This window comes from Eubalaena glacialis, chromosome 8 (assembly GCF_028564815.1).
Source record: "Eubalaena glacialis isolate mEubGla1 chromosome 8, mEubGla1.1.hap2.+ XY, whole genome shotgun sequence".
NCBI lineage: Eukaryota > Metazoa > Chordata > Mammalia > Artiodactyla > Balaenidae > Eubalaena > Eubalaena glacialis.
Window position 1 is genome coordinate 964,129 of NC_083723.1, and position 27,489 is coordinate 991,617.

A 27,489-nucleotide genomic window follows, 5' to 3' on the forward strand; every position below is an offset into this window, starting at 1 on the left:
CCATGAAATACCGTCACGAAACAGCATGGAACTAGGGACTTACTTGAGAAAGGTGATCGACCTCACCTCAGAAGCGCTTTGGCATAAGTTAGGGAAGGACAACAAGGATGTTTTTAGTCTGTTGCTGACATTGGCTCCACATCCAAATGACCTTTTGAAAACCGTAACAGCAGTTGTAAAGCCCTCCAGTGTGTTGAAAAGTGACAACAGAGGTGATTTGAGTATAACTTTGCTTTTCAGCACTTCTTTGATTCAGGACGTGACTCACCAACAACTCAGAGAAGCAGTCCAGAGCGTGTTAAGCAGTCCAGAGTGTGTTAAGCAGTCCAGAGCGTGTTAACTCCTGTGGGTTGAAAAGAGACAACAGAGGTGATTTGAGTAAAGCTTTGCTTTTCAGTACTTCTTTGATTCAGGACGTGACTCACCAACAACTCAGAGAAGCAGTCCAGAGCGTGTTACGTAGAATAGCTCTCGTGAGTCAAGAGTTTCTCCTCAACAGCTCTCAGAAGACACACTCCTTGAGCACTTTGTTTCAGCACATTTTGAAATTTTTATTAATGCAACCCCTGGAGAGAATAGCAGATCAAGAAAAGATGAGAAGACCAAGGAAGAGCTGGTTGACTTTCCTGACATCCTCAAACCATTATCACATTTTGAGAAATACCAGAAGGGATTGATTGCATTGGCTGGATACTGGCAAAAGGTCTCACTGATCCATCCCAGGTAATAAAATATTGAATTTGCTTCATTTCCCCCTGCAGTAACTATAAAACAGAATCAGGCAGGAATTGCCCTGAACCAGGGTAAGCAGTCCTCCTTGAGCTCAACCTTCCTTACGCTCTGAAGCTGGCTTCCCCAGGGCATGGTTCATGCCCAGTCTCTTGTCGCTATTTGCCTCATTATTTGGCATTCAAATACGATTTGAATTTATTCTAAATTTCTCCAAAGTAAATTATTTTTTCAAAAGTAAAAACGTCTTATTCTATTCACGTGCCCCAAGACTAGGTATGTAACCAGTTTTTCTGTTCCCCTGATCTGGCAGCCGAGGGTTCTGCTATTTGATATGCAGATAAAAATCTGAGGTCATTCACGTCACACAGAAAACTGTGCTTTCAAGGGTAACTGCCCCCTGGACAGGGCCGGGCTTCTTCCCTCCTTAGATTCAACCCAACTTTGTGGTTGATCTATGTCCAAGCACTGGCCGCCCACCCCGAATAGTAGGTCAGGGGAACCCTGCTCTTGGAAGGCCCAGCGCTGTTGGCTGTCATGCTCCGGGGGTCATCTGCTGCGTTAGGATGAGGGCGTGTGCAGCTGTGTTCCAGCCCGTCCTCTCTGTGTGACAGTACAGTTCCGGTGGTCTGTGGTCTCTGAGTCCCACAGGGAGATTGAAAGTGAACCCTCACTCATCTGCCAGGTAGCCTGACTTATTCTCTGTTAGTCCTGTTGCCACACGGCTACACCTTGAATCCACTCCTTTTTAATAACCTGGAAGGATTTCCTTGGATAGTGAAGCATGTGTCTGTTGGCACAAAGAACTCTTGGTGCCTTGGAATTTGAATGGTGGCTTTCAGAGCCTCATTGTTTCTGATCCTAAACTGTGTTTGACTTGACACTCGGCTCTGAATTTTCATTTGAGCTGGAGGTGGTCCTGGTAAGCCCTGCTCTTCACCAGTCCTGGCTTTCACCTGATGTTTCCAGTTCTCCACGGAGCGGATTTACACCGTGACCCCAAGACTGGAAACTAGTGGGCTGTGAGCTGACTGGGTGTAGTCGCCACCCCAGTTTTTAAATTCACAAGGCTTGGTGCCCAGTTTCATTCTACTTTAGTGATTACTTGCTTCCACTCTTTCTCCTGTTTTCACTATTCTTTGATCATGGCCTTCTTGAATGAGGAAGATGCAAAAAGTCTAAAACAGAAAATCCCCCTGTTGTGGGTTTAGGGTCAGACTAGCCTGACTTGGATGTGAGTTTTGGTTCTACTCTTCACTAACTTTCTGAATCAAGGCAAATCCTTTAAAGTTTCTGAACCCCCCTTTATTTGTGTATAAAACAGGGATAACAGTGATACCTTTTGGGGGTATGGTAAGGATTCTACAGTAAAATAAACTTAAGCTATGCATTTAACATGCATATTAATTTGGGTTTAAGACATGAAGCATATTAGGGATAAAACAACAACAACAAGCATATTAGGGATAAAACATTCTGCTTCCTCCTCCTGACTTACTCTCAGGCGGTTGTTATTATCTAGATAGGTGTTATTTCCTCTGGGAAGCTCTTCTTGGCCTCCACTCCTGGGGTCAGGGGCCCTGCATTAGGCCCCTTGGCTGTGCCCTGCGGGGCGGCCGGCCCGTGGTCTCCTCACGACCGGGCCTGCCTGTTGATCAGCAGAAACCCAGCGTCTGGGGACTGGAGCACAGGAGTTGCTGGCAGATGTTTGCTGAATGAAGGAATGAGCACATGCCAGGAGCCCTCACTGCTTGTATCTCTGTCCCCTGGGACTCCTGCCTGTGCGGGATCCGTGGGGTTTTACGCTGACGTCCTGGCGGGAATGTCCGGCCACGGCCAGCAGCGGATGGGCCCAGGTGTTTCATGAGCGGGTGTGGGGGGCTGGAGGACACCAGAGCTTGCTCGGGACCCAGGGCAGGCGCGGCCAGGTCCACTGCAGGGAGAGCGGTCCGGGGACCCAGGGTGGTTAACTGGGGGATGCAGGCGGCAGAGGCTGGGAGCCAGGAGTCGGATCAGCCCCCACCTGGGGCATCGGGAGGAGAGGCCAGCCTTGGGTAGGAACCAGCATGTCAAATACCTTTTCAAACAAACGTAAACAAATGAGGTTTGCTCAGGGCAGTCTTGGTTTTCACCTACGGCCTCGGAGTAGAGACGAGCAGAGGGCCGCAGTTTGAAGGTGGGTCGCAGGCCTCCATCCTCCACTAGGGGCGCCACCTGCTCCTCACAGCCAGCCTACGCCTCCGCTGTCACTTACACTCCTAACACCTCTGTGCCTTGCCCAGGTCACGCCCAGGATGTGGGCCTGCTCCTCACAGGCCTGTCCCTATGCCCTCCCCCCGCCCCACCCCACCCCACCCCGCTGCCAGTTCGCTGCCACCCGGAACCACGAGCTCTCCCTAAAGGAGGCGGCTGGTGATGGGGTCAGTGATGGACTCTGGCCAGCAGCCTCCATCCCGCCGGCACTCTGCTCTCCTCACCCGTCTTCCCAGGACCACAGGGGCCTCCTGCATCCAGGCTGCCCCCACGCCCGCCCGACCCGGCGCTCGGCCCCGCCCCCGGCGCTCGGCCCCGGGAGCCCCTCCTCCCGCAGCTCCGGGGCCCACTGGGACCGCGGGCCCCAAGATGCGTGCGCAGACCCAGCGCGTTGGAACTGGGCGGAGCAGGGCGGACCCGGGCTTCCGGGCGCCCCGCACGCGGCTTTGCATGTGCTTGTAAGTGTCTTCACGTTACGGAAAACGAAATGGACTTTTATGAGTAACAGAACTTCTATTTGTTTCAATTAGAGAAAAAACGTTTTGCCCCGACAGGCAGGCAAAAGGCACAGCGCCGCTGCCCATCTCTAATATCTACATAAATGCTCTAACGTACGGTTGTCTCAGTGCCAACGTGGAATCCCATGCGCAGTGAGAGTCTCCAGCAGTTGAGTCGATACGATGAAAGTTAGGGGTGCCAGCTCCTTACCCCCTTTCACTCCTTGCTCTAAATGGTTGAAAACAGCCGTAAGGAGCTCGATGGGGATCAGAAATTACATTACAAAGTGTCAGCACGTGCCCTTCCGGGGTGAGCAGAGTCAGAGAAAGTGGCCGGACCTCAGGTTGAGCCGGGGGTCTCCTACCACCTCCCAGATCTGGACCTTCCATCCCCGCTGTGGCCAGCGTTGCGTCTGGATGGTCCAGTGCCTGGACAGTTACAGACCTCCCCCAGCACGAGAAGGAGAGTCCACTGTGTGGTCTCCGCCTCGAGGGCGCCGGGCTCAGGCTTCTCACCGACATGGCACCGCCCGCCTGGAGCCCCCGAGCCCGTGAGGAGGGGTCGGAGCTTTCCTCCCAGTGTCTTTGCTGCTGGGAGGGGGTGCTCTTTCCTCTCTACAGCCTCCTGCATGTCAAGATTATCACGGTGTTAAATTTAAGAATAAAATCCTGCTATAGCGGGAGTGCTATAAATGAGTAGAATTAAATTTAATTTGCATATAGTTACAGATTATGAGCCAGAGGTGCTTTTCTACGAGGGAACCCTCCCCAGTGCAATACGCTCTGTTCAGCCTACATTCTTGGAAATGAGGCTCCTAGTTTGTACCTGCGGCTCTGACCCGGATGTGTCTGGGCACCTGGGGGCCAGGATGAGGGCCTCCGTGGAGGAGGGAGAAGGCAGGGCTGTGAAGTGTCGGGTGGAGGATTGGGAGTGGCTTGGAGGGCTCCCTGCCCAGGAAGGGGAGCAGAGAGTGAAGGCCCGAGGGGCTTCTACGAGCGTCGTCATACTCAGATGCACAGACCTGCACCTGGGAGGGGGCCTGGGCATCCCTGGGTCTTGTGCCCCCTGACCCATCCTTCCCCTTCTGCTCTCCTGTGGTCGTGTCGTGGTCAGTGGAGGAAGGGTCTGCGCGCCCGTCTTAGAGGCAGTGACCGTGAGGGAGGGAGCAGCCTGTCTCCCGGGGTGGCAGACGTCTGAGGGTCCAGCAGGCAGCAGGGACGCGGGAGGAATGGAGCCACGTGTCCAGGAGTCCTGCCACCAAGTAGGAAACGGAGAGCCTGGCCCGATGGCCTGGCCCCTCTCCGCCCCGTCCTCCCCGGGGCGTCAGACGGACAGGACTCCAGCCAAGGCCTCGTGCTCTGTACATGCTGGACCCTGGCTTCCCGCCCGCCCTGGTCCGCGATCTGGAGGTTCCGTGCTGGTGGTGGCCCCAGGAGGCAGCGCGAGTTTGGGTGCTCAGATCACATCCTGGGAAGCTCCCCTGTGCCCGGGGACCCCCGAAGGAGGGACTCAGAGCTCAGGACCCTCGACTGTGACACCTCAGGATTCTTCACATTTAACTCACTTGGAACATACATTTGTTAGTTCTCTGATCATCTGAATGATCATGATTTTCCTTTGCAAGAGTGACCAATGGCACATTTGAGAAAAATATTTAGAAGTTTTATTTATTAAAATATTATGTATTGATTTATGTTTGATGCCTTCACATAATCACCATAACCTGGGACTGTGCTTCCAACATCAGGAAAAATTGGGTGATGAAATAAATAAATTCTGATGATGTGAAATACATGATATACAGCAGGACTGCCGTGTCCAGGGAAATGTACATAGATTTATATGAGTGTCTGCTGCTTTTTGGCATGTTTTACATTTTAAATTACCTATATTTGTCAGTTAATTTAACAAATGATAGATATTTTACATTTTTATCAATTTATAGGTATACATATATTTTGCAAAATGATTGGTCTTTTATAAAGCTGTTTATGCTTGTAAAAGATGCTGATAATGTATCCATGCAGTCTTAGAGTCAGGGCCTAGACCGGGGGTTCTTCCACGGTGCTTCTCAAAGTCTTCAGGTCTGCTCCCCCAGCCGAGGGGAGGCCTGGAAACTTCCAGGCTTCACTGCAGACCTTCAAGGCGGGCAGACCTATGGAGAAATAGACATGTTTTCTTTTCAGTCATCGGTTTTGTGGCTGTGGGTTTTGAAAGGCTTCAGTTTTCGGGCCGGGAGGCCATGTGCCAGGTCCTCTGCTGGGCGGTGCTGGTCCCTGCCGTGTCCTCTTGTCCTCTGGGTAAATGGCAGAGCCGGCTGAGAGCTGGGCTCTCCTAGTTCCCGGCCAAGGGCTCCCTCCAAAGCCCAGCAGTGCCCAAGGGCAACTGGACAGGATCAGACATCCTCCATCTTCTCTGCGGTGCTTCCTGAGACCAAGGACAGTAGGCTGACAGCTTACAATTCACGTGATGCCCGGCGAGGATGCACGTGTGTCTGGTCTCCAGACTTGAGCTCATACCAACGAGTAAATATGTTTCTAACTGTATCGTTGCTGTGTTTTCTAGGAGCTGGAAAAGATCGGGACCTCTCCCCATCAGCTGAGTTGTGAAGGTCTTATCAGGAATCTGTCCAGCGCCTTGGAAAGCTTCAGGAGCAGCTTGGAAGATGCCAGCGAGCAGGACTGTGAATGCCAGCCTGGACCGGCCTCCATGCTGCACACGCACACGTACGTGCCCTCTGGCAGGGCCCCCGCCTCCTCAGTCTCCCTTCATGAAGATGATGCATTTTAAATTATGAGTTTCAGACAATAACGTGTACAATACACTATTAACACATGTGTTTTCTCACCAACACCAAAATTTCCCGTGACTTTAACTTTTTAAATTGTAAACTGTAGGAGCAGCATTAGTGCTAAGGCTAGCTTTACTGGGGATCAAGAAGTTGAATCAACACGTCGAGATCTGAGATTACAATATGGTATTGAAAAAGTTCTATAAGAACAGTCAGCGATTTTTCAAATGACCTTCACACTGGATTAATTTTGTACTGTGTTCTCAAAAGTGTGAGCCCCCGGAAGAGGAAATCGGGGCCTTTGTATTCTGCAAGTGACTTATTCACAGAAAGAATGATGTTCCTCTGACTTCTCGATACCTCGATTTCTCATACATGCCACGGTCTATCCTATCGGTTCCTTTCGCATTTGTGAGAAGCCGTTTGTTACCCATCCTTATTCCCCTGACTCATCTTGCCTGGCAGGCATCCTGGTATTGATGGGTATCCACACACAGAGACATCGTGTGTCGGAATCTCTGAGGAATGTTATGGAAAGGCGATATTGTTCTCTAGTTCATTTCCTGGGAACTGAGGCAGCATATTCACTGCAGCACTGTTCCTGGTGTTTTATCTTGCCTAAATTAGCTTTAATTTTCTGCCATTTTAGGTTGGCCCAAAGCCTCGAGAAGACTTTGTTGTCTGGGAATCCCATTATGACTTTTCTTAGTAATTTCACAGTAACTGGGGGTAAGTACGTAGTTCCTCCAAGTTTGCTTGATTAAAAATTAAATTTAGTTTCTCACACAAATATATTATTAAAATAAAACTTATTAAGGTAGAGTTATGCTATCTATATATGATAAATAACAATTTAGAGCCTGGCAGGTCTGATGTATTTGGGGTTGAGAAGGAAACCCTAAAGTCCTGGGTACCAAAACCAAGAGGGGGAGAGAGAAAAGCTTCTGTGGTCTGGGTGTCTCCCTGGCCCTCCCTCCCTGCACATCTGGGAGTCTCTGTTTCCCTGTCTGTCCAGTCTTACTATTCCTGAAGCCCTTGCAGCATCAACAAGTCAAGTCTGAAGAATCCTGGCAAATCTCCTCTTGTTAGGAAAAGTGAGATGAATGGATACGTGGAGAGAAGTGCGTTTCCTTGGTCACTGTTCCCTCAGAAAATGCACCTCTTTCAAGAGTCGAGCATCAAATGCACAGGTCTTAGAGGAAGCAAGGGAGTAGAAATAAATACCCCATAACCTGGGGTTTTGTTTTACTTCTGGTAAAATGACCTCAGTTCCTCCCAGAAGAGTAAGAGATGACTTTATTTAGTGCTTATTATGGGCTGGACGTAGTGGAGGAACCGTCCTTGCCAGGTTTTAATGTCAAATCTTGTCTTCACAGTCAGGAATAGCCCAAACGCTTATTATTATAAGATTTCCTTCCTTCTGATTATTTTTCAGACATAAAAGTAAAAGAGTTGATGCAGAACATCACCAAGTTAACTAAGAGCTTCGATCTTCTCTCCACATCTCAGATGAAACTATCAGCAGCATTTTAGAAGCAAACGGTTCCCACTCAGAGGTACAGTTTGCTGCTACTCCCGCCTCACGAGCCCCTGGCGTCCTGGAGCTGTCGGCCTCGTGTGGTCCCTTCTCCCCTCTCCCCCGACGGTTGAGGGCTGAGTGTGAATGATGTAAAGAGGCAGACAGGAGATCAGAGAACAAGCTGGCCACCCAAGGGCGTTATCGTCCTCTGCCACGACCATGGGGTCTTCAGTTTCATAATATTGTCTTCATTGGGGTTAGAAAGGATAAAATTGGTGATGATACTTATGCCACTGATTCCCAAACTGATGCACGACAGCCCAGGGACCTGCCTGGGTAACTGATTTCCTTTCAGTAGGGTTAGCCAGGTCCAATCTGACTGCACTGTGGGAGCAGCTTAGTGTGACAGCAGCGGGCAGTCAGGCCGTGTCGTCCCCACGGTGGGTGAGGAACACTGATTAGGGCCCCAGAAATAAGGAGGTGGGGATGCGGGCTGTGGCGGTGGGCTGGGTTTGCCCACGGAGGGAGGAGCAGGTGAATTTCACCTGGATCCTTGGCAGGGACTTTGCTGAGATAACCTTTCAGCGCATCGCGTGGGGATTTACTTTCCTGTGCAGACAACCTGCCAGAAGCACTAGCCACGAAGATGGCTCTCAAGTGACCATTTTTATTGACAATCACCTGGGCCTCAACGGACATTTACTTTCACATTGATTCCTGTTACCTGGGGCTAAACGCAAGCCCTGGCAAGTAGATGAGTTAATCAAGAATTAACCTGCATTGAGAAAGAAACGGATTAGAAGCTAGGAACCCCAAATTCGAGTTATGGTCTCAAGTTGTCTGCGGTAAGTCACATGGGTCTTCAAGGAAAATATCAGAGGCGGCTTATCGGACGGCATGTGTTGCGGGTGTGCGGGGGTCAGGGTGGGGTGAGGACACCGCCTCGTCGGCTGCCTTAACTGTAAACAGTGGTCAGATCTGGTTTGAAATCTTTATTCAGGCAACTTGTGACGGGAATGGAGCAATGAGTTGATTTCAGTAACTGACCCACAGGGCTGTACGAGGAGCGTCAGGTTAGCTGACTTCCAGCCCTTGTAGATTCAGAATGTTACCATCTTCTCAGCCTTTGCTGCCCGATTAGCAAGTGGCCACCGGGGGTCACTGACGCTCCGTGGCGGGAGCGCTGGGCCTCGAGAAGGCTTGTGTTCTGAGGTGCCTTTGCTGCAGAAGCGGCTGTGCGGTGCTTCCTGCGCGCACGTGTCTCTCACGATGTGAGTCGCTGCGGGCGGTCCCCTGAGTGGCTGGATGGTTTGGTCATTGGCGGGGGCGTTAAAAAAGCTTGCATTCTTGGCATTCAAATAAGTAAGGAAGTTACTCGCTGGGGTAAAGTGTATCCATGAACCTACGCGTGTCTTAGGTTACAAATTCATGTTTGGTAGGTGACAGTTTGGGGCCTAGATTTTTCTACGTGGTGAGGTTGACAGCACATGTTATGTGTTACTACATATAATCTGTAGTGACCTTTCACTATTTCTCTCTCTGGGCTCCTCCGCCTTACTTTCAGTCAGTGTTGAATTCATCACGTCAGAGCCTAAGCGTTCCCGGGGGGCACATTTCCTTGGCACGAGGTCCTGGGAAAATGGCAGGAGCTCGCACTCATTCACTCACCGAAAATCTCCCTTCCTGTTGTGTGAGCTTCCAGAACCTGGAGCCCCCAGCCCGCGAAGGGAGCCAGTGCCTGTGGGCTGGCTCGCCAGATCAACAGACACGTATGGGCAGCGAAGTCCAGAAGCGCGTGTGCCGCGGAATTTCAGTGTACAGTGTACAGCAGTGGGGCCACCGGACCCGAGAGCCGCCCTGCAGACGGGGCTGGGGGCTCAGACGCACTTGATGAGAAGCCGCTGGCTGTGAAAAGCGACGGGAGGATCGCAGGGTGGAGGCCTCGGGTCCAGGGGCCAGAGGCAGCGGGAAGGGAAGGGGCTGGGCCGGCTGTTGTGGGACGCGGTGCCCCTGGGAAGCTCCCCTCTGCCCGCGCTCCATCCTGAACCCCGGCAGCTCCCGTCAAAACCAAATCACAGACTCCCAGACCCTGGAGCTCACCTCCCGCACTGCCATCCTGGACTGAATCCCCTCCACCCACCCTGGACACACCCAAGCCTCAGAGGCTGCAGTGCCGGATCAACAGCGACTCCCTCCCTCTGCGTTCCAGGCTACATTTTTCTTCTTTTAAAGGCAGCAGTGAGGTCGAAGAGTCAGGACCAAATAGACTGAGAGGGCGACCAGAGGCTCTGTCTCCCCCTATCCTCCATGACTGAGCGCGTTCAGAGGGCCTGGGAGACAGGCTCCCACCATCCTCAGCAGACTTGCGGCCCACCCTCCAGGTTCTTACAGACAGAGGTGGGGGAGGGATGCCCGAGAGCACTGATCTCTTCCGCGAGGCCTGCCCCCCCCCACCCCGCCCCGAGGGAGAAAGTGTCCTGACACCTTGCCTTACTTCCCTTGGGCAGGAACGAGTGCCTTTAGTGGATCTGGCCCAGCCTCTCTCAGTCGCTCGAGGTGGTTCCGTAAAGCATCAGGGACGCCTGGCTGGCACACTGTTTGGTGAGAGAGATGCCTTGCAGGGCTTCACCAGCACCTCCCGTTCCGTTGGTTAAAAGCTGCAGCGGATGGTTGTTGGTGGGACTCATGTCAGAGTAGACACTGGTAAAAGCTGGCTCATTCTGGCTTTTTCCCTCCGTGAGAGGGAAAGAAATAATCAGTGTTTGAGCAGAGCTAAGGGATTCTGGCCCACGCCGAGGAATTTGGCCACGTGTGCCCTGGGAGCTACCGCCAGCCACTTGGAGCATCTGATCCTGAGGGAGCTCGTCCTGGGCTCTGAGTCCTGCAGACCACCCCGCTCCCACATCATCCGGCTGGACTTTACGGTCCTTTTAACTTGGGGAACTTCAGACCCTCCACCACCAGAGGAATAAAGTAAGTGGCTGCTTCTAATGGGCCTCTGTTTTCTTACTTACACTTACGTAAATATTTTTGAGCCTGAGTTTCAGGATTGAGTGCACAGATCTCTGCAAAGAGTACTTCTTACTGGTTCTGGCCAATTATTCTAACCTTCGAGGTATCTTTGATCCTGATCTACTTTGCAAAGTGTCACTTGTCTCTCAACTTGGCCAGTCACAAAGGAGACAAGCACGTCTTCTATGCTTCTATTCAAGTCATTAGTGCAGAAAGATGCCCACAGCCTGGGGATGCCCATGGCTGTTTAATAGTTTAGGCTCTTAAATCAGCCATAGAACGTCTGGGGTCCTGCTAACTCATTAGTCTGATAACTTTGCCTTCGAAAGAAAATGACTTTATGTTGATCTGGCCCATTTATGGTGACTCTCTCAACATGGTTTCGGCAATTGCCGTTTTCTTGAAGGGCTTATGGAGAACCCAGGATCAGAATTCACACGAGGAGTGACATTATCTGTGGGTAGTAGAACCGTTATCTTGTCTGAAGCCCTGGGGGGAGGGGGTTAGTGTTTGGATTAGGAAGGAGAGGGAGGGGAGGGCACTGGGGTTAGGACGGAAGGGCCAGGGGGGAGCGGGCCTTCCCTCCAGGCTTGCAGTCAGCGGACACCTCAGTGGGTGGACAGCCCATTACACCACCCGCCCTGGGCCAGCTTGCAGGCTCGGTGCAGGGCGGGGGGCAAGGGTAGGGCAGGGGTGCATGATGCTGACCCACAGACTTCTCGGTGGAATATGGAAACAAAGAAGGAATTTGCTAGCTTAACTCTCTCTCTGTCTCTCTTAAATTTAATACTTCTCAATCAACAAACGCATCTAATTTTTATTCATCTTTCTTCAGATTTCCTGTTAAGCAAAACTCTGTTTCTGCTGGTAGCCTCCAGTCAGTCCTGGTGGATGTTCCTGGGCTGTGTGTCTTTCACAATGATCTCCTCTGGTCGCCCTGGAACACCTGTGGGTCTTATCACCGCCTCTTCCGCACAGACAGGCAAGCTGAGGCTTGCAGTTGCCGCCAGCCGCTGGGCGGTCCCACGGCAGGAGCTGGAGTCGCCCTCCTTCTGGGCCCTTCCTGAGTCCTCCCCACCTTCCTCCCACCGTGTGGGGCTGCAGCCCTTCCACACGGCCCTCAGAGCCATCTCCTGCCCTGTGGTCTCATTCCCATCCAGCCCTCTTCATTGCGCGAGCAGATCCGAGCCCGCCGGGACACGGGCAGCAAGGCCCGGCTCCTCTGTGTCACGTGGAAGGTGGTTCTTAGTATCGATCCCACTTCTTTGCTTCGACAAGCCCTGATGTGCCACAGTCACCTCCCCCACTATTTCCAGTTCTCCCCATCACTGTTGGTGTTTCTTTTCTGGTCATAATTAGGTTGAGAACAGTGATCGCTTCCAAAGCTTCTCTGCACCTCTGAGTCTAAAATTGTCAGCTGGGCAAAATGGGGACCATCTCTGGGGAGCTGCTCTGAGCACAGTTAGGGTTTTGGCAGATGCTCAGTAAACAAACTCCTGCCAAAAATGCAAATGCTTTGCCTAGGGATCACTTTCACTTTTACAGGGAGTCTGTGAACTCAAATATCTAATTGTCTGAGTGTGTGTGTACGCATGTGTGCTGGGGTCACAGTGGTGGAGAGCTGCCTGCCCTAGATCCCTGGCGCCTTGAAGTTTCCCAAGCCAGACATGGACGTGTAGGAAGGGCACCAGCAGCACGGCATCCATGTATCTGATAACTGACTGGACCAGCCTAAGCGAAGCCTGAGCTGAAAGATGCCCGTCTGACTTTAAAACAGATTCACCCGTGATATTTCCAGCCCAACAAAACTGAGTATTATCTCTGTTTTTCTTACTCCCCGCCTGCTTCAGGTGCCTTTCAAACAGGGAAAATGGTCACAGTAAGATTAAAGAAAGATAAAGAGTAAAGTAGAGAAGCACAGAGAAGGTGCGGAAGCAAACATGCTGCAAGGCGCTGCTCTTGCGTGTGGCGTGACTGTGGGGTTTCTGCGCGATGGCACCCGGGACCTCCCCGTTGGTTGAAACAGGTGTACACAATTTTTAAGAAAATGTTTGCCTTGGGGCTAAATTCTAAGAGATACATGGAACGTGATCCTGCTTGGGGACCACGGGTGATGCTGAGATGGTGGCTAAGGCCAGGGTTCCATCGCAGGTGCAGAGGGACCCTCACCAGCCAGTTCTGGCGCCCACATGAGAACAGGAGCAATGATTGCCCAATTTAAAGCAAACTTCCACAGAAGCCCGTTTTACAGAACTGATCAAAGAGGGGCCTCCCAAATCAAAGCAAAGGGTGGATGTGCATACTCCCCCACTCCTGCTTCCTCTTTGAAACCCTCTGTCAACCAAAGGCATCCACCTTCCCTTAGAGACCACGATGGAAACAGTGGAATAAGGAAATCTTTCCCAAGGTACGTCTGTACCACATAAGTCCCCTGTGGAAAAAGGGGTTTTGGTTAATTACGTGTGAAAACAATTTACGTCTCTCTCAAAGATTCAAAATGTACATCAGCGTATTAGATTACCTAACCGTTTGTGATAGTTAATTTGTATGTCTATATGTGTGGGCCGTGGTACCCAGACATGTGGTCAAATACCAATCCGAATGTCCCTGTGATGTTATTTTTTGATGAGATTCACGTTGAAATCAGCAGACTTTGAGCAGATTACTCTCCGTGATGTGGGTGGGCCTCGTCCAATCAGTTGAAGGACTGAGAAAAGGACTGAGGCGCCCCCAGGGTGAGGGAATTCCTCCTCCAGACGGCTGCTGGGGCTAAGCTGCCACATCAGCCCCAGGCCTCCCGATGCCGGCCGACCCTGCAGAGTTTGGTCTCGCCAAGCCCCACGATTGAGTGAGCCAGTTCCTTAAAAAAATCTCCCAGAATATGCACATCCTATCGGTTCTCTTTCTCTGGAGAACCCCCATCAATCCCTTCTGCTACTTCTTAATGATTTGGGGGGCATTTTATGGCATTATATGAAAGCATCTGATGAGTTCTCCCTGTTGACAAGGCTCCTAATAAGGGAACAGTAACTTCTGTTCACAGAGGTTCTTGCTTGGCCTGAACATTTCACAGTAATCACACCCATCAGAGTATAAACACAACACGAAGTCTGGTTTTTTTTCTTTTTTATATTCTACTTTATAATTTGTCTTATTACAAAGATTGTTAATCAAAAGTCATTGCTAGGCAGAGACGCAGCCCTGGCCCTTTCACGGAGGGAACAGTGATGCACCAGACACTAGCACAGCTGTCCTCAGCCCCTCCTTTTCACTTTGTTTGCTTTTTCTTTTCAAAAATGATAACAGGCTTGGAAATCTGGTTTTCAATTTTGGAGATGGAGGAGAAAGAAATAGTTCACACTGATACCAATGAAAAATGAAAACTGATAACCTGAGAGCAAAGGCTAAGACTTAATGTCAGGAGGGAGAGGGTCTTCTCCTGAGAGCATTGTGGGTGGAGGGTGGACGCTAGTCCTGAGCGGCTCCCAAGCCATCACAGAGGGCGGGTTTCTTACAAGGTCAGGGAATGACGTGCACGTTTTAGAAACCTTTCCACTCCAAGTGTTTGAAATGGAACAGAGGTTTGGGATCCATGAAACTACAGGTAAATCCTCAGCGTTTTGGGAAAACGGGCCTTCGAGGGGCTCGTCATCAGGGGAGCTCTGAGTCTGGGGGCCGCACATCTCAGCTGTAGTCACGTCCGACCCTCGTGCTTTGACACAGGTTCTCTCCAGTGCCCCGACGGTGGCTTTGTCTCGAAGGTGCGATGGGGATGTGTTTTGTCTGCCGCTCAAGTTCCCTGAGGATGGAAAGTCCGGGTCTGCAGCGAGGGAGCTGTGCCGCCTGCCCTGGGGCCCAAGTGTTTTCCCTGATTGTGCTGATGGGTCGGAACCTGGACCTGCGGAATTTCATATACAAAGTAAGGGGAAGACAGCCACGGGCCGGGGTCGGCCAGCGTGATGGCTGCAGAGCCAGCGGGGCCCGTGGGGATGAGTTGGGGGCAGCAGGGCAGGCGCAGACCCCGCAGCGTCGGGGTGGGGCTCGGAATCAAGGGGTGTCCGGGAGACTTTCCAGGGTCCTTGGAGTGAATGTGCTCAACGGGGATGGACCAGCGTTCAAAGTCCCCACCTGAGCCCAGTGCCAGGTTCCCTCCTCTTTGACCAGCGCTTGACTGGAGTTTACCTGGGAGGCTGGCTTCTGCTGTGCCCCCCGCCCCAACTCCCTGGCGGCCCCTCTGAGTCAGAGCTGCTCCGCAGCCTTGGCCGTGGCCCCCTTTGCCCCCTGTCACGTCCTGGAGCCCGTGGGCTCTGTCCCGAGAGGGGACGTGCTCACCTTTGCCGGGGCCTGTCCGGGAGAGGGGTGCAGATGGCGGGGGACATGGGGCAGCCCCTCCCTGGGTGAACCAGCTGTTCCCTGCCCTCCACACGCCCACATGCACGCGAGTGTGCGGGAAGGGGCTGAAGTGACCGCGGGGACAGCTGCCCCGAGGGCAGGCCCAGTTACCCTCTGCAGACAGGAGTTGCGCCTTGGGCTGCACGCCGGCTCGCGGCCTGGCTCTGCCTCTTCTCGAAGTCCCTCATCTTCCGGCCTCCGCTGTTGGAATCATTACCTGTGTCTCCAGACCCTTCACCTTTGACCCTTGGGGACTGTCTTGCTCCAGGTTTCTCCCCAGGGATGGATTTGCCAACACCTGGGCTGATCAGCGATGGCTTCGGTGCCCCACATCCGGGAGGACAGTTTGGGGGCTCAGGAAAAGGGTAGATCTGCCCTTCCAGCCCAGTGTCCTTCGTGGTCTCCCTCTCCTCAATAACTTCAGGAATCCAGTGGGTGATATACATGCTGAGAACAAAGATTAATTTTCAGAATGAGGATTAATTCTGAAAATTTCAGAATTTTCATTTCCAACCCATAAGCAGGAGGATGAATGTTTCCTAAACGTCCCCATGCTCTGCAAAGCCACGTGCATCGTGGTGGGATCCGTGCCTGCAGCTCACACGCAGGCCGGTGAGTCCTGCATCCACTCCCACGGCCCCTCTTCCGCTTCACCACGGGCACCCCTGGCGGCCAGTTCTGTTAGGTACACAAAAGCCACCGATTTGAAACTGGTGCTTCTCAGGCCCCGATAATGACTTTGACAAGGGCCATAAGGATGAGACACTGGGTTGGAGTTGGTCTTCCAGACACAATGGAATCGACACCACCGTGAATAACACCACCTCCTCCTATCCGCGCGGCTCCAGGGAAGCTGATGGGTACGCGCTGTCGCTCAGAGGTGTCAGCCGTCAAGACACACTCGGGGAGCCACACCAGCGCTGGGGCCCAGCAGCCTGGGCTCCCTCCCAGCTTCCCTCAGCTGAGAGTGACTCTGTGATGCCTTTCACAAAACACAATTCCAGGTTAACGTCCAGTGCATTCTTCTGGCCGTCAGTGCTGGGACTCCACGCAGGTCAGTCCCATCGGTCGGTGCCCTGAGGGCCACTTCTGATGTGTAGCTGCAGTTAGAAAGGCGAGTGGGAAAGCCATAGGAGCCTGTACCCCTCGATCCTGCCGAGGAGGCTCTGGTGCCTTAACTGACGACACAGGCACGTCACTGCGCAGAGAGAGTGAGAGGCGGAGCAGGGGTCTCGGTCCTGCAGGCCAAGGGCAGAGCCAGCAGCTGAGGGGCAGGCGCAGAACCCTAAGGGCCCAAGTTTGAAAACTGGAAATTCAGAATGCAGATGAAAGCAGGGGAGGAGGTTGGCTGTGAGTCCTCCCCTCTTTGGGAAGGGGCAGTGTGTGCTAATTTACCCATTCATCCAACACGTATTTCCTAAGCAACTATAATAGTATTTTTTGGAAATGTTTATTGATTTTTTTTGTTATATTATCACTATTTTTTTAAATAGGTCTTTATTGGAGTATAACTGCTTTACAATGTTGTTAGTTTCTGCTGTATAACAAAGTGAATCAGCTATACGTATACATATATCCCCATATCCCCTCCCTCTTGTGTCTCCCTCCCACCCTCCCTATCCCACGCCTCTAGGTGGTCACAAAGCACCGAGCTGATCTCCCTGAGCTATGCGGCTGCTTCCCACTAGCTATCTATTTTACATTTGGTAGTGTATATATGTCAATGCTACTCTTTCACTTCGTCCCAGCTTACCCTTCCCCCTCCCCGTGTCCTCAAGTCCATTCTCTACGTCTGCGTCTTTATTCCTGTCCTGTGCCTAGGTTCTTCAGAACCTTTTTTTTTTTTTTTTTAGATTCCATATATATGTGTTAGCATACGGTATTTGTTTTTCTCTTTCTGACTTACTTCACTCTGTATGACAGACTCTAGGTCCATCCACCTCACTACAAATAACTCAATTTCTTTTCTTTTTATGGCTGAGTAATATTCCATTGTATATATGTGCCACATCTTCTTTATCCATTCATCTGTTGATGGACACTTAGGTTGCCTCCATGTCTTGGCTATTGTAAATAGAGCTGCAGTGAACATTATGGTACATGACTCTTTTTGGATTATGGTTTTCTCAGGGTATATGCCCAGTAGTGGGATTGCTGGGTCATATGGTAGTTCTATTTTTAGCTTTTTAAGGAACCTCCATACTGTTCTCCATAGTGGCTGTATCAGTTTACATTCCCACCAACAGTGCAAAAGAGTTCCCTTTTCTCCAACCCTCTCCAGCATTTATTGTTTGTAGATTTTTAGATGATGGGCATTCTGACAGGTGTGAGATGATATCTCATTGTAGTTTTGATTTGCATTTCTCTAATGATTAATGATGTTGAGCATTCTTTCATGTATCTGTTGGCAATCTGTATATCTTCTTTGGAGAAATGTCTGTTTAGGTATTCTGCCCATGTTTTGATTGGGTTGTTTGTTTTTTCGATATTGAGCTGCATGAGCTGTTTGTAAATTTTGAAGATTAATCATTTGTCAGTTGCTTCATTTGCAAATATTTTCTCCCATTCTGAGGGCTGTCTTTTCATCTTGTTTATGGTTTCCTTTGCTATGCAAAGCATTTAAGTTTCATTAGGTCCCATTTGTTTATTTTTGTTTTTATTTCCATTTCTCTAGGAGGTGGGTCAAAAAGGATCTTGCTGTGATTTAAGTCGTAGAGTGTTCTTCCTATGTTTTCCTCTAAGAGTTTGATAGTGTCTGGCCTTACATTTAAGTCTTTAATCCATTTTGAGTTTATTTTTGTGTATGGTGTTAGGTAGTGTTTTAATTTCATTCTTTTACATGTAGCTGTCCAGTTTTCCCAGCACCACTTATTGAAGAGGTTGCCTTTTCTCCATTGTATATTCTTACCTCCTTTATCAAAGATAAGTTGACCATATGTGTGTGGGTTTATCTCTGGGCTTTCTATCCTGTTCCATTGATCTATATTTATGTTTTTGTGCCAGTACCATACTGTCTTGATTACTGTAGCTTTGTAGTATAGTCTGAAGTCAGGGAGCCTGATTCCTCCAGCTCCGTTTTTCTTTATCACGATTGCTTTGGCTATTTGGGGTCTTGGTATTTACATACAAATTGTGAAATTTTTTGTGCTAGTTCTATGAAAAATGCCATTGGTAGTTTCATAAGGATTGCATTGAATCTGTAGATTGCTTTGAGTAGTATAGTCATTTTCACAATGTTGATTCTTCCAATCCAAGAACATGGTATATCTCTCCATCTGTTTGTATCGTCTTTAATTCCTTTCATCAGTGTCTTATAGTTTTCTGCGTATGGGTCTTTTGTCTCCTTAGGTAGGTTTATTCCTAGGTATTTTATTCTTTTTGTTGCAGTGGTAAGTGTTTTCTTAATTTCTCTTTCAGATATTTTATCATTAGTGTATAGGAATGAAAGAGATTTCTGTGCATTAATTTTGTATCCTGCTACTTTCCCAAATTCATTGAGTAGCTCTAGCAGTTTTCTGGTAGCATCTTTAGGATTCTCTATGTAGAGTATCATGTCATCTGCAAACAGTGACAGTTGTACTTCTTTTCTGATTTGGATTCCTTTTCTTTCTTTCTTTTCTCTGATTGCGTTGGCTAAAACGTCCAAAACTATGTTGAATAATAGTGGTGAGAGTGGGCAAACTTGTCTTTTTCCTGATCTTAGTGGAAATGATTTCAGTTTTTCACCATTGAGAATGATGTTGGCTGTGGGTGTGTCATAAATGGCCTTTATTATGCTGAGGCAAGTTCCCTCTATGCCTACTTTCTGGAGGGTTTTTTATCATAAATGGGTGTTGAATTCTGTCGAAAACTTTTTCTGCATCTATTGAGATGATCATATGCTTTTTCTCCTTCAGTTTGTTGATATGCTTTATTACATTGGTTGATTTGCATATATTGAAGAACCTTGCATCCCTGGGATAAACCCCACTTGATCATGGTGTATGATCCTTTTATGTGCTGTTGGATTCTGTTTGCTAGTATTTTGTTGAGGATTTTTGCATCTATGTTCATCAGTGATATTGGCCTGTAGTTTTCTTTTTTTGTGCCATCTTTGTCTGGTTTTGGTATCAGGGTGATGGTGGCCTTGTAGAATGAGTTGGGGAGTGTTCCTCCCTCTGCTATATTTTGGAAGAGTTTGAGAAGGATAAGTGTTGGCTCTTCTCTAAATGTTTGATAGAATTTGCCTGTGAAGCCGTCTGGTCCCGGGCTTTGGTTTGTTGGAAGATTTTTTTTTTTTTTTGTATTTTTTTTTCCCAACAGGTTTAATCAAATGCCACTTTCTCAGTGAAGCCTTTCTTTTTTTTTTTCTTTAATTTTTATTTATTTATTTATTTATTTATGGCTGTGTTGGGGCTTCGTTTCTGTGCAAGGGCTTTCTCCAGTTGTGGCAATCGGGGGGCCACTCTTCATCGCGGTGCATGGGCCTCTCACTATCGCGGCCTCTCTTGTTGCAGAGCACAGGCTCCAGACACACAGGCTCAGTAATTGTGGCTCACGGGCCCAGCTGCTCCGCGGCATGTGGGATCTTCCCAGACCAGGGCTTGAACCCGTGTCCCCTGCATTGGCAGGCAGATTCTCAACCACTGCGCCACCAGGGAAGCCCTGTTGGAAGATTTTTTTTTTTTTAATTTTTTTTTTTTAATTTTTATTTATTTATGGCTGTGTTGGGTCTTCGTTTCTGTGTGAGGGCTTTCTCCAGTTGTGGCAAGTGGGGGCCACTCTTCATCGCGGTGCGCAGGCCTCTCACTATCGCGGCCTCTGTTGTCGCAGAGCACAGGCTCCAGACGCGCAGGCTCAGTAATTGTGGCTCACAGGCCCAGTTGCTCCGCGGCATGTGGGATCTTCCCAGACCAGGGCTCGAACCCGTGTCCCCTGCATTGGCAGGCAGATTCTCAACCACTGCGCCACCAGAGAAGCCCTGGAAGATTTTTAATCACAGTTTCAATTTCAGTGCTTTTGATTGGTCTGTGTATATTTTCTGTGTCTTCCTGGTTCAGTCTCGGAAGGCTGTGCATTTCTAAGAATTTGTCCATTTCTTCCAGGTTGTCCATTTTATTGGCATATAGTTGCTTGTAGTAGTCTCTCATGATCCTTTGTATTTCTGCAGTGTCAGTTGTTCCTTCTCCTTTTTCATTTCTAATTCTACTGATTTGAGTCTTCTCCCTTTTTTTTCTTGATGAGTCTGGCTAATGGTTTATCAATTTTGTTTATCATCTCAAAGTACCAGCTTCTTGTTTTATTGATCTTTGCTATTGTTTCCTTCATTTATTTAAATGATACATTAAACAAGATGGACTTAAATGAAATGTCCTATAAATATCAATTATTTCTGTTCTGATCTTTATGATTTCTTTCCTTCTTCTAACTTTGGTTTTTTTTTGTTGTTGTTCTTCTTTCTCTAATTGCTTTAGGTGTAAGGTTAGGTTGTTTATTTGAGATGTTTCTTATTTCTTGAGGAAGGATTGTATTGCTATAAACTTCCCTCTTAGAGCTGCTTTTGCTGAATCCCATAGGTTTTGGGTTGTCATGTTTTCATTGTCATCTGTTTCTAGGTATTTTTTGATTCCTCTCTGATTTCTTCAGTCATCTCTTGGTTATTCAGTAGTGTATTGTGTAGCCTCCATGTGCTTGTATTTTTTACAGATTTTTTCCCTGTAATTGGTATCTAGTCTCATAACATCGTGGTTGGAAAAGATACTTGATACGATTTCAATTTTCTTAAATTTATCAAGGCTTGATTTGTGACCCAAGATATGATCTATCCTGGAGAATTTTCCTTAGGCACTTGAGAGGAAAGTGTATTCTGTTGTTTTTGGATGGAATGTCCTATAAATATCAATTAAGTCCATCTTGTTTAATGTATCATTTAAAGCTTGTGTTTCCTTATTTATTTTCATTTTGGATGATCTGTCCATTGGTGAGAGTGGGTGTTAAAGTCCCCTACTATGATTGTGTTACTGTTGATTTCCCCTTTTATAGCTGTTAGCATTTGCCTTATGTATTGAGGTGCTTCTATGTTGGGTGCATAAATATTTACAATTGTTATATCTTCTTCTTGGATTGATCCCTTGATCATAATGTAGTGTCCTCTTTGTCTCTTGTAATAGTCTTTATTTTAAAGTCTATTTTCTCTGATATGAAAATTGCTACTCCAGCTTTCTTTTGATTTTCATTTGCATGGAATATCTTTTTCCATCCCCTCACTTTCAGTCTGTATGTGTCCCTAGGTCTGAAGTGGGTCTCTTGTAGACAGCATATATATGGGTCTTGTTTTTGTATCCCTTCAGCCAGTCTATGTCTTTTGGTTAGAGCATTTAATCCATTTACATTTAAAGTAGTTATTGATATATAGGTTCCTATTACCATTTTTTAATTCTTTTGGGTTTGTTATTGTAGGTCTTTTCCTTCTCTTGTGTTTCCTGCCTAGAGAAGTTCCTTTAACATTTGTTGTAAAGCTGGTTTGGTGGTGCTGAATTCTCTTAGCTTTTGCTTGTCTGTAAAGGTTTTAATTTCTCTGTCAAATCTGAAGGAGATCCTTGCTGGGTAGAGTAATCTTGGTTGTAGGTTTTCCCCTTTCATCACTTTAAATATGTCTTTCCACTCCCTTCTGGCTTGCAGAGTTTCTGCTGAAAGATCAGCTGTTAACCTTATGGGCATTCCCTTGTATGTTATTTGTTGCTTTTTCCTTGCTGCTTTTAATATTTTTTCTTTGTATTTGATTTTTGATAGTTTAATTAATATGTGTCTTGGCATGTTTCTCCTTAGATTTATCCTGTATGGGAGTCTCTGCACTTTCTGGACTTGATTATTTCCTTTCCCATATTATGAGAGTTTTCAAGTATAATCTCTTGAAATATTTTCTCAGTCCCTTTTTTTTCTCTTCTTCTTCTGGGATCCCTATAATTTGAATGTTGGTGCATTTAATGTTGTCCCAGAGGTCTCTGAGACTGTCCTTAATTATTTTCATTCTTTTTTCTTTATTCCGCTCTGTGGTAGCTATTTCCATTATTTTATATTTCAGGTCACTTCACCGTTCTTCTGCCTCAGTTATTCTGCTATTGTTTCCTTCTAGAGAATTTTAAATTTCATTTATTGTTTTGTTCATCCTTGTTTGTTTGCTCTTTAGTTCTTCTAGGTCCTTGTTAAACGTTTCTTGTTATTTTCTCCATTCTGTTTCCAAGATTTTGGATCATCTTTACTATCATTACTTTGAATTCTTTTTCAGGTAGACTGCCTATTTCCTCTTCATTTGTTTGGTCTGGTGGGTTTTTGTCTTGCTCCTTCATCTGCTGTGTGTTTCTCTGGTCTTTTCATTTTGCTTAACTTACTGTGTTTGGGGCTTGCTTTTTGCAGGCTGCAGGTTTGTGGTTCCTTTTGTTTTTGGTGTCTGCCCCAGTTGCTGAGGTTGGTTCAGTGGGTTGTGTAGGCTTCCTGGTGGAGGGTACTGGTGTCTGTGTTCTGGTGGATGAGGCTGGATCTTGTCTTTCTGGTGGGAGGACCACTTCTGGTGGTGTGTTTTGGGGTTTCTGTGACCTTATGATTTTAGGCATCCTCTCTGCTAATGGGTAGGGCTGTGTTTCTGTCTTGCTAGTTGTGTGGCATAGAGTGTCCAGCACTGTAGCTTGCTGGTCGTTGAGTGGAGTAGCGTCTTAGCATTGAGATAGAAATCTCTGGGAGAACCTTTGCTGTTTGATATTACATGGAGCTGGGAGGTCTCTGGTGGACCAATTGCCTGAACTCAGCTCTCCCATCTCAGAGGCTTAGGCCTGACACCCAGCCAGAACACCAAGATCCTGTCAGCCACATGGCTCAGAAGAAAAGAGAGAAAAAGAAAAGAAGAAAGAAAGAAAGAAAGAAGAGAGCAACCAAACCAAAAAACAAATCCACCAATGATAACAAGTGCTAAAAACTATACTAAAAAAAACAAAAAACAAAAAAGAAAAACGGACAGACAGAACCCTAGGACAAATAGTAAAAGCAAAGCTATACAGACAAAATCACACAAAGAAGCATACACATACACACTCACAAAAAGAGAAAAAGGAAAAAAAATATATCTATATATATTAAAAAAAGGAAGAGAGTAACCAAATCAATAAACAACTCTACCAATAATAATAAACTCTAAATACTAAACTAAGAGAAACATAAGACCAGAAACCAGTCAGTCGCAGACAGCAAATCCCAAGTCTACAGTTGCTCCCAAAGTCCACCGCCTCAATTTTGGGATGATTGGTTGTCTATTCAGGTATTCCACAGATGCAGGGTACATTAAGTTGATTGTGGGGATTTAATCCACTCCTCCTGAGGCTGCTGGGAGAAACTTCCCTCTTCTTTGTTTGCACAGCTCCTGGGGTTCAGCTTTGGATTTGGTCCCGCCTCTGCGTGTAGGTCACCTGAGGGCGTCTGTTCTTCACTCAGAGAGGACGGGGTTAAAGGAGCAGCTGCTTCAGGGGCTCTGGCTCACTCAGGCTGGGTGGAGGGAGGGGTACGGATGCGGGGCGAGCCTGCGGCGGCAGAGGCTGACGTGACGTTGCACCAGCCTGAGGTGTGCCGTGTGTTCTCCCGGGGAAGTTGTCCCTGGATCACGGGACCCTGGCAGTGGCGGGCTGCACACGCTCCCAGGAGGGGTGGTGTGGATAGTGACCTGTGCTTGCACACAGGCTTCTTGGTGGTGCAGCAGCAGCCTTAGCATCCCATGCCCGTCTCTGGTGTCTGCGCTGATAGCCGTGGCTCGTGCCCATCTCTGGAGCTTGTTTAGGCAGTGTTCTGAATCTCCTCTACTCGCCCACCCTGAAACAATGGTCTCTTGCCTCTTAGGCAGGTCCAGGCTTTTTCCCAGACTCCCTCCTGGCTAGCCGTGGCGCACTAGCCCCCTTCAGGCTGTGTTCACGCCACCAACCCCAGTCCTCTCCCTGAGATCCGACCTCCAAAGCCCGAGCCTCAGCTTCCGGCCCCCACCTGCCCCAGCTGGTGAGCAGACAAGCCTCTTGGGCTGGTGAGTTCTGGTCAGCACCGATCCTCTGTGCAGGAATCTCTCCACTTTGCCCTCTGCACCCCTGTTGCTGCGGTCTCCTCCGTGGCTCCGAAGCTTCCCCCTGCCACTCCTTGTCTCCGCCCGTGAAGGGGCTTCCTAGTGAGTGGGATCTTTTCCTCCTTCACAGCTCCCTCCCAGTGGTGCAGGTCCTGTTCCTATTCTTTTGTCTCTGTTTTTCCTTTTTTCTTTTGCCCTACCCAGGTACATGGGGAGTTTCTTGCCTTTTGGGAAGTCTGAGGTCTTCTGCCAGCATTCAGTAGGTGTTCTGTAGGAGTTGTTCCACAAGTAGATGTAATTTTGATATATTTGTGGGGAGGAAGGTGATCTCCACATCTTATTCCTCCGTCATCTTGAAGTTCTAGCTCTATTCATTTATTTTGAGTTCTCTCTTTCATGTTGGAAAGTTTCCTTAACTGTCTGTTGAGGTTAAGAATGAGGCACTGAAGCCTGATAGGATGTTTTTCATGTGCAGGGAGCTTATCGGAACTCTGTTTCCATCAGTGGTTCTCAACTGAGGGGGAGTTTGTCCCCAGGGGCATTTGGCAAGGTCTGGAGACATTTCTTGTTGTCACAGCTGGTGAGATGCTTCCAGCCAAGAATGTTCCTCAACATCCTGTGATGTACAGGAAAGCCTCCCCTAACAGATAGCTCTGGCCCCAAATGTCGGGAAGCCCTCCCTCATTTAGAAGAGACAAAAGCAATAGGATGGAGGCAATTGTTGGACATCATCTTTAGGGCTAGAAACAGGGGATCTCAAACCCCGTAGTTGGCCACGGCTAACGCCAGCGTGTCTCAGGTCCTCAGCTATAAATGTCAAATGGGGACAATGCGCAGCTTCTCGTGGCCAGAGCTCGGCTGAAATCCTTGCAGAGTCTTTTACCCCGTGCATGTGTGAGCCTCCGATTCTTGCTGCCCTTGCCAGCTGATGGAGCGGGGGCGCCCTGTGGCCTTCCCACACCTCCTGCTCCACAGACCTGTGTGTTTCCTCTCGGCCCGTCTTTAACTACCTCTTACGTGTGATGGGGACACAGGAGAGAGAAGCCAGCCTGGTCTAGTCCTCTCACGATGGGCCTTTGTGTCCCTGTCCCGTTTTCCATCCTTTCCTGTGGAGGTGCCCCCCCCAGCACCCCCGTCGGGTCGGGGAGGGCATTGAGGAGTCCAGAGTCAGAGGACATGTGGTGGAGACTTGAGCAACTACTTGTGTTACATTCACTCCACTGAGCGAGAGCTCTTACCAAACAGCCGCTGCTGCCTTCTTCTCGGGGAAGGACCTCTGCAAGGGGTGCTAAAGCCCACGGAGTTTTTGTGTGGAGCTGCTTTTCTAATTCCTAACATTACACATGTACACACACATGCACACGCACACACACATACACACACATGGATATAATCATTCAATTATATGAACGATTCAGCTATGCAAAGCCTTTTTAAAGCAGCTTTGGTTCTGTCCCTGGAACACAATTAAAGCCACACTCTGCGGAGGCCAGGTCACTCCTTATTCCATGAAGCCTCTGGAATTAACACAGTGAAGTCGTCAGCAAACTTACTGGGTGAGCCTGCAGAGCACATATTCAAACGACAAATGATCAGCAATATAGAAATGCCCCCGATTTGCCCCATCCTGTAAAACTGAACACTTTCCAATTCTCTATCAAAAACAAGAAAACAAAAATCCCAAACGCTCAGAGCCCCTCAGAGCGTGGAACGCACTTTTTGGTCTCCTATTTTCTAGTTGTTGAGCTTAGTTTCATGGGGAGGAATTAAATTAGGATAACTGGCTGGCACCTAGCTCTCCTCTTCAGCAGCTGTAACCATGACAACAGGATGCCCTCAGTAAGCACTTACACACACGAGGTACTTGGCTTAATCCTTAGGACAATCCCGTAGGGGATTCTGCTTTCTTCACACTGCAGATGAGGAAACAAACTTTGATGGATAAGATAACTTTCCAGGGTAAACATGGAATCACAGGAGAGCTATGGGGGCAAAGCTGAGTCTTGTCCCCTTTGTTGCCACCACTGCCTGGCTCCCCTGGGCAGGTACTGAGGGGGACAGGGCCGCCCTCTCTGCTTGGAGCTGGGTTACTCCAGCCGTGTCTCTCACACATCCTTCCCTCTGTTCTTCATTCTTTCCGGCTCCCGCTGTTGACTTAGCTGTGGGCTGCAACCTCACCCTCTATGATTTAACCGTTTTCTTTCCATTTACATGTAAGTATCAGCATTACAGGGACTGTATAGAAAAGGTGGAGTTTGCACTCAGCAAATAAGTAGCAAATTTTGCGTGGAACAGAATTTGACTCTTCTGAGTAAATTTTCTCATGAAGGAATTTATTTGCACAGTCCCTGCCTTGGGAACGATACGCGCTGTGCCCAGAGAAAAGTTGCCATGTCCTCGTTTCCGTGTCCTCAGGAGGGAAGCTGGGCCAGATGCTGAACCGCATGGGCGCTGGACGCCGCCGCTCCCTGGGCCGCATCCTGGCCAACCTGACCTCCTGTGTCCTGCTGACCCTCTTCCAGGGCCTGACCTCCACCACCTCCCTGGAGGCGACCTCACAGGCCCTCATGCGGAAAAAAAGCTTCTTGGCCAGTAAGTATTCAGTGAACACACATGCTCATAAAGGCAATATTTGCATATTTCTCCCCAAACGTGTCTTATCATGGCTCCGACAGAAAACAGTACTTTCTGGGTAAAATGAACAAAGCAGAACTGGTCCCCTTGAGCTGGTGAAAAGATGGACCTCGTACGTCATCCGAGGCCCAGTGCTATTCCCTGCGTCCATGTTTACCAGTTTGCGGGACTAGTTTACTAGTTTATGGTTAAATCTCATGTGATAGGTTATATTTTTCTTGATTAAAGCTGTACTCTGATTTCTTCCATCCCTTTTATTTTTATCAGGTATATCTGGATGTCCTAGGGTCAGGGGAAAAGAGACAGTGGCCAGTTCAAGTCTATTGATCAGTTGTTCACTTATTCAACATAAATATGATGTATTCTCATATTCCTTTTGAATAAACAGTGAATTGTTTTTATTTGGCTTTGTATTAGTTTGCTAAGGCTGCTGTGACAAAGAATTGCAGACTAGGTGGCTTAAACAGCGTAAATTTATTTTCTCATAATTCTGGAGTCCAGGTGTGGGCAGGCCTGGCTCCCCCGAGGCCTCTGTGTCCTCGACGTATGGACGGCTGTCTGCTCCCTCATCTTCCCTCCGTGCGT

The 27,489-nt window shown here is 48.5% G+C and overlaps 1 protein-coding gene across 1 annotated transcript in view; it reads left to right on the top strand.

The window, feature by feature from the left end:
• ABCA13 (ATP binding cassette subfamily A member 13) overlaps nt 1–27,489 on the top strand; it is a 312,932-nt gene that overhangs the window by 50,287 nt on the left and 235,156 nt on the right. Inside the window, 16 exon segments of the mRNA XM_061199026.1 lie at nt 2–212; nt 370–537; nt 540–703; nt 3,012–3,440; nt 3,855–4,030; nt 4,594–5,059; nt 6,046–6,212; nt 6,921–7,000; nt 7,707–7,748; nt 7,751–7,827; nt 14,526–14,648; nt 14,650–14,721; nt 15,719–15,806; nt 15,919–16,248; nt 26,686–26,862; nt 27,031–27,063. Of these exon segments, the coding sequence (XP_061055009.1) occupies nt 2–212; nt 370–537; nt 540–703; nt 3,012–3,440; nt 3,855–4,030; nt 4,594–5,059; nt 6,046–6,212; nt 6,921–7,000; nt 7,707–7,748; nt 7,751–7,827; nt 14,526–14,648; nt 14,650–14,721; nt 15,719–15,806; nt 15,919–16,248; nt 26,686–26,862; nt 27,031–27,063 (2,803 nt within the window).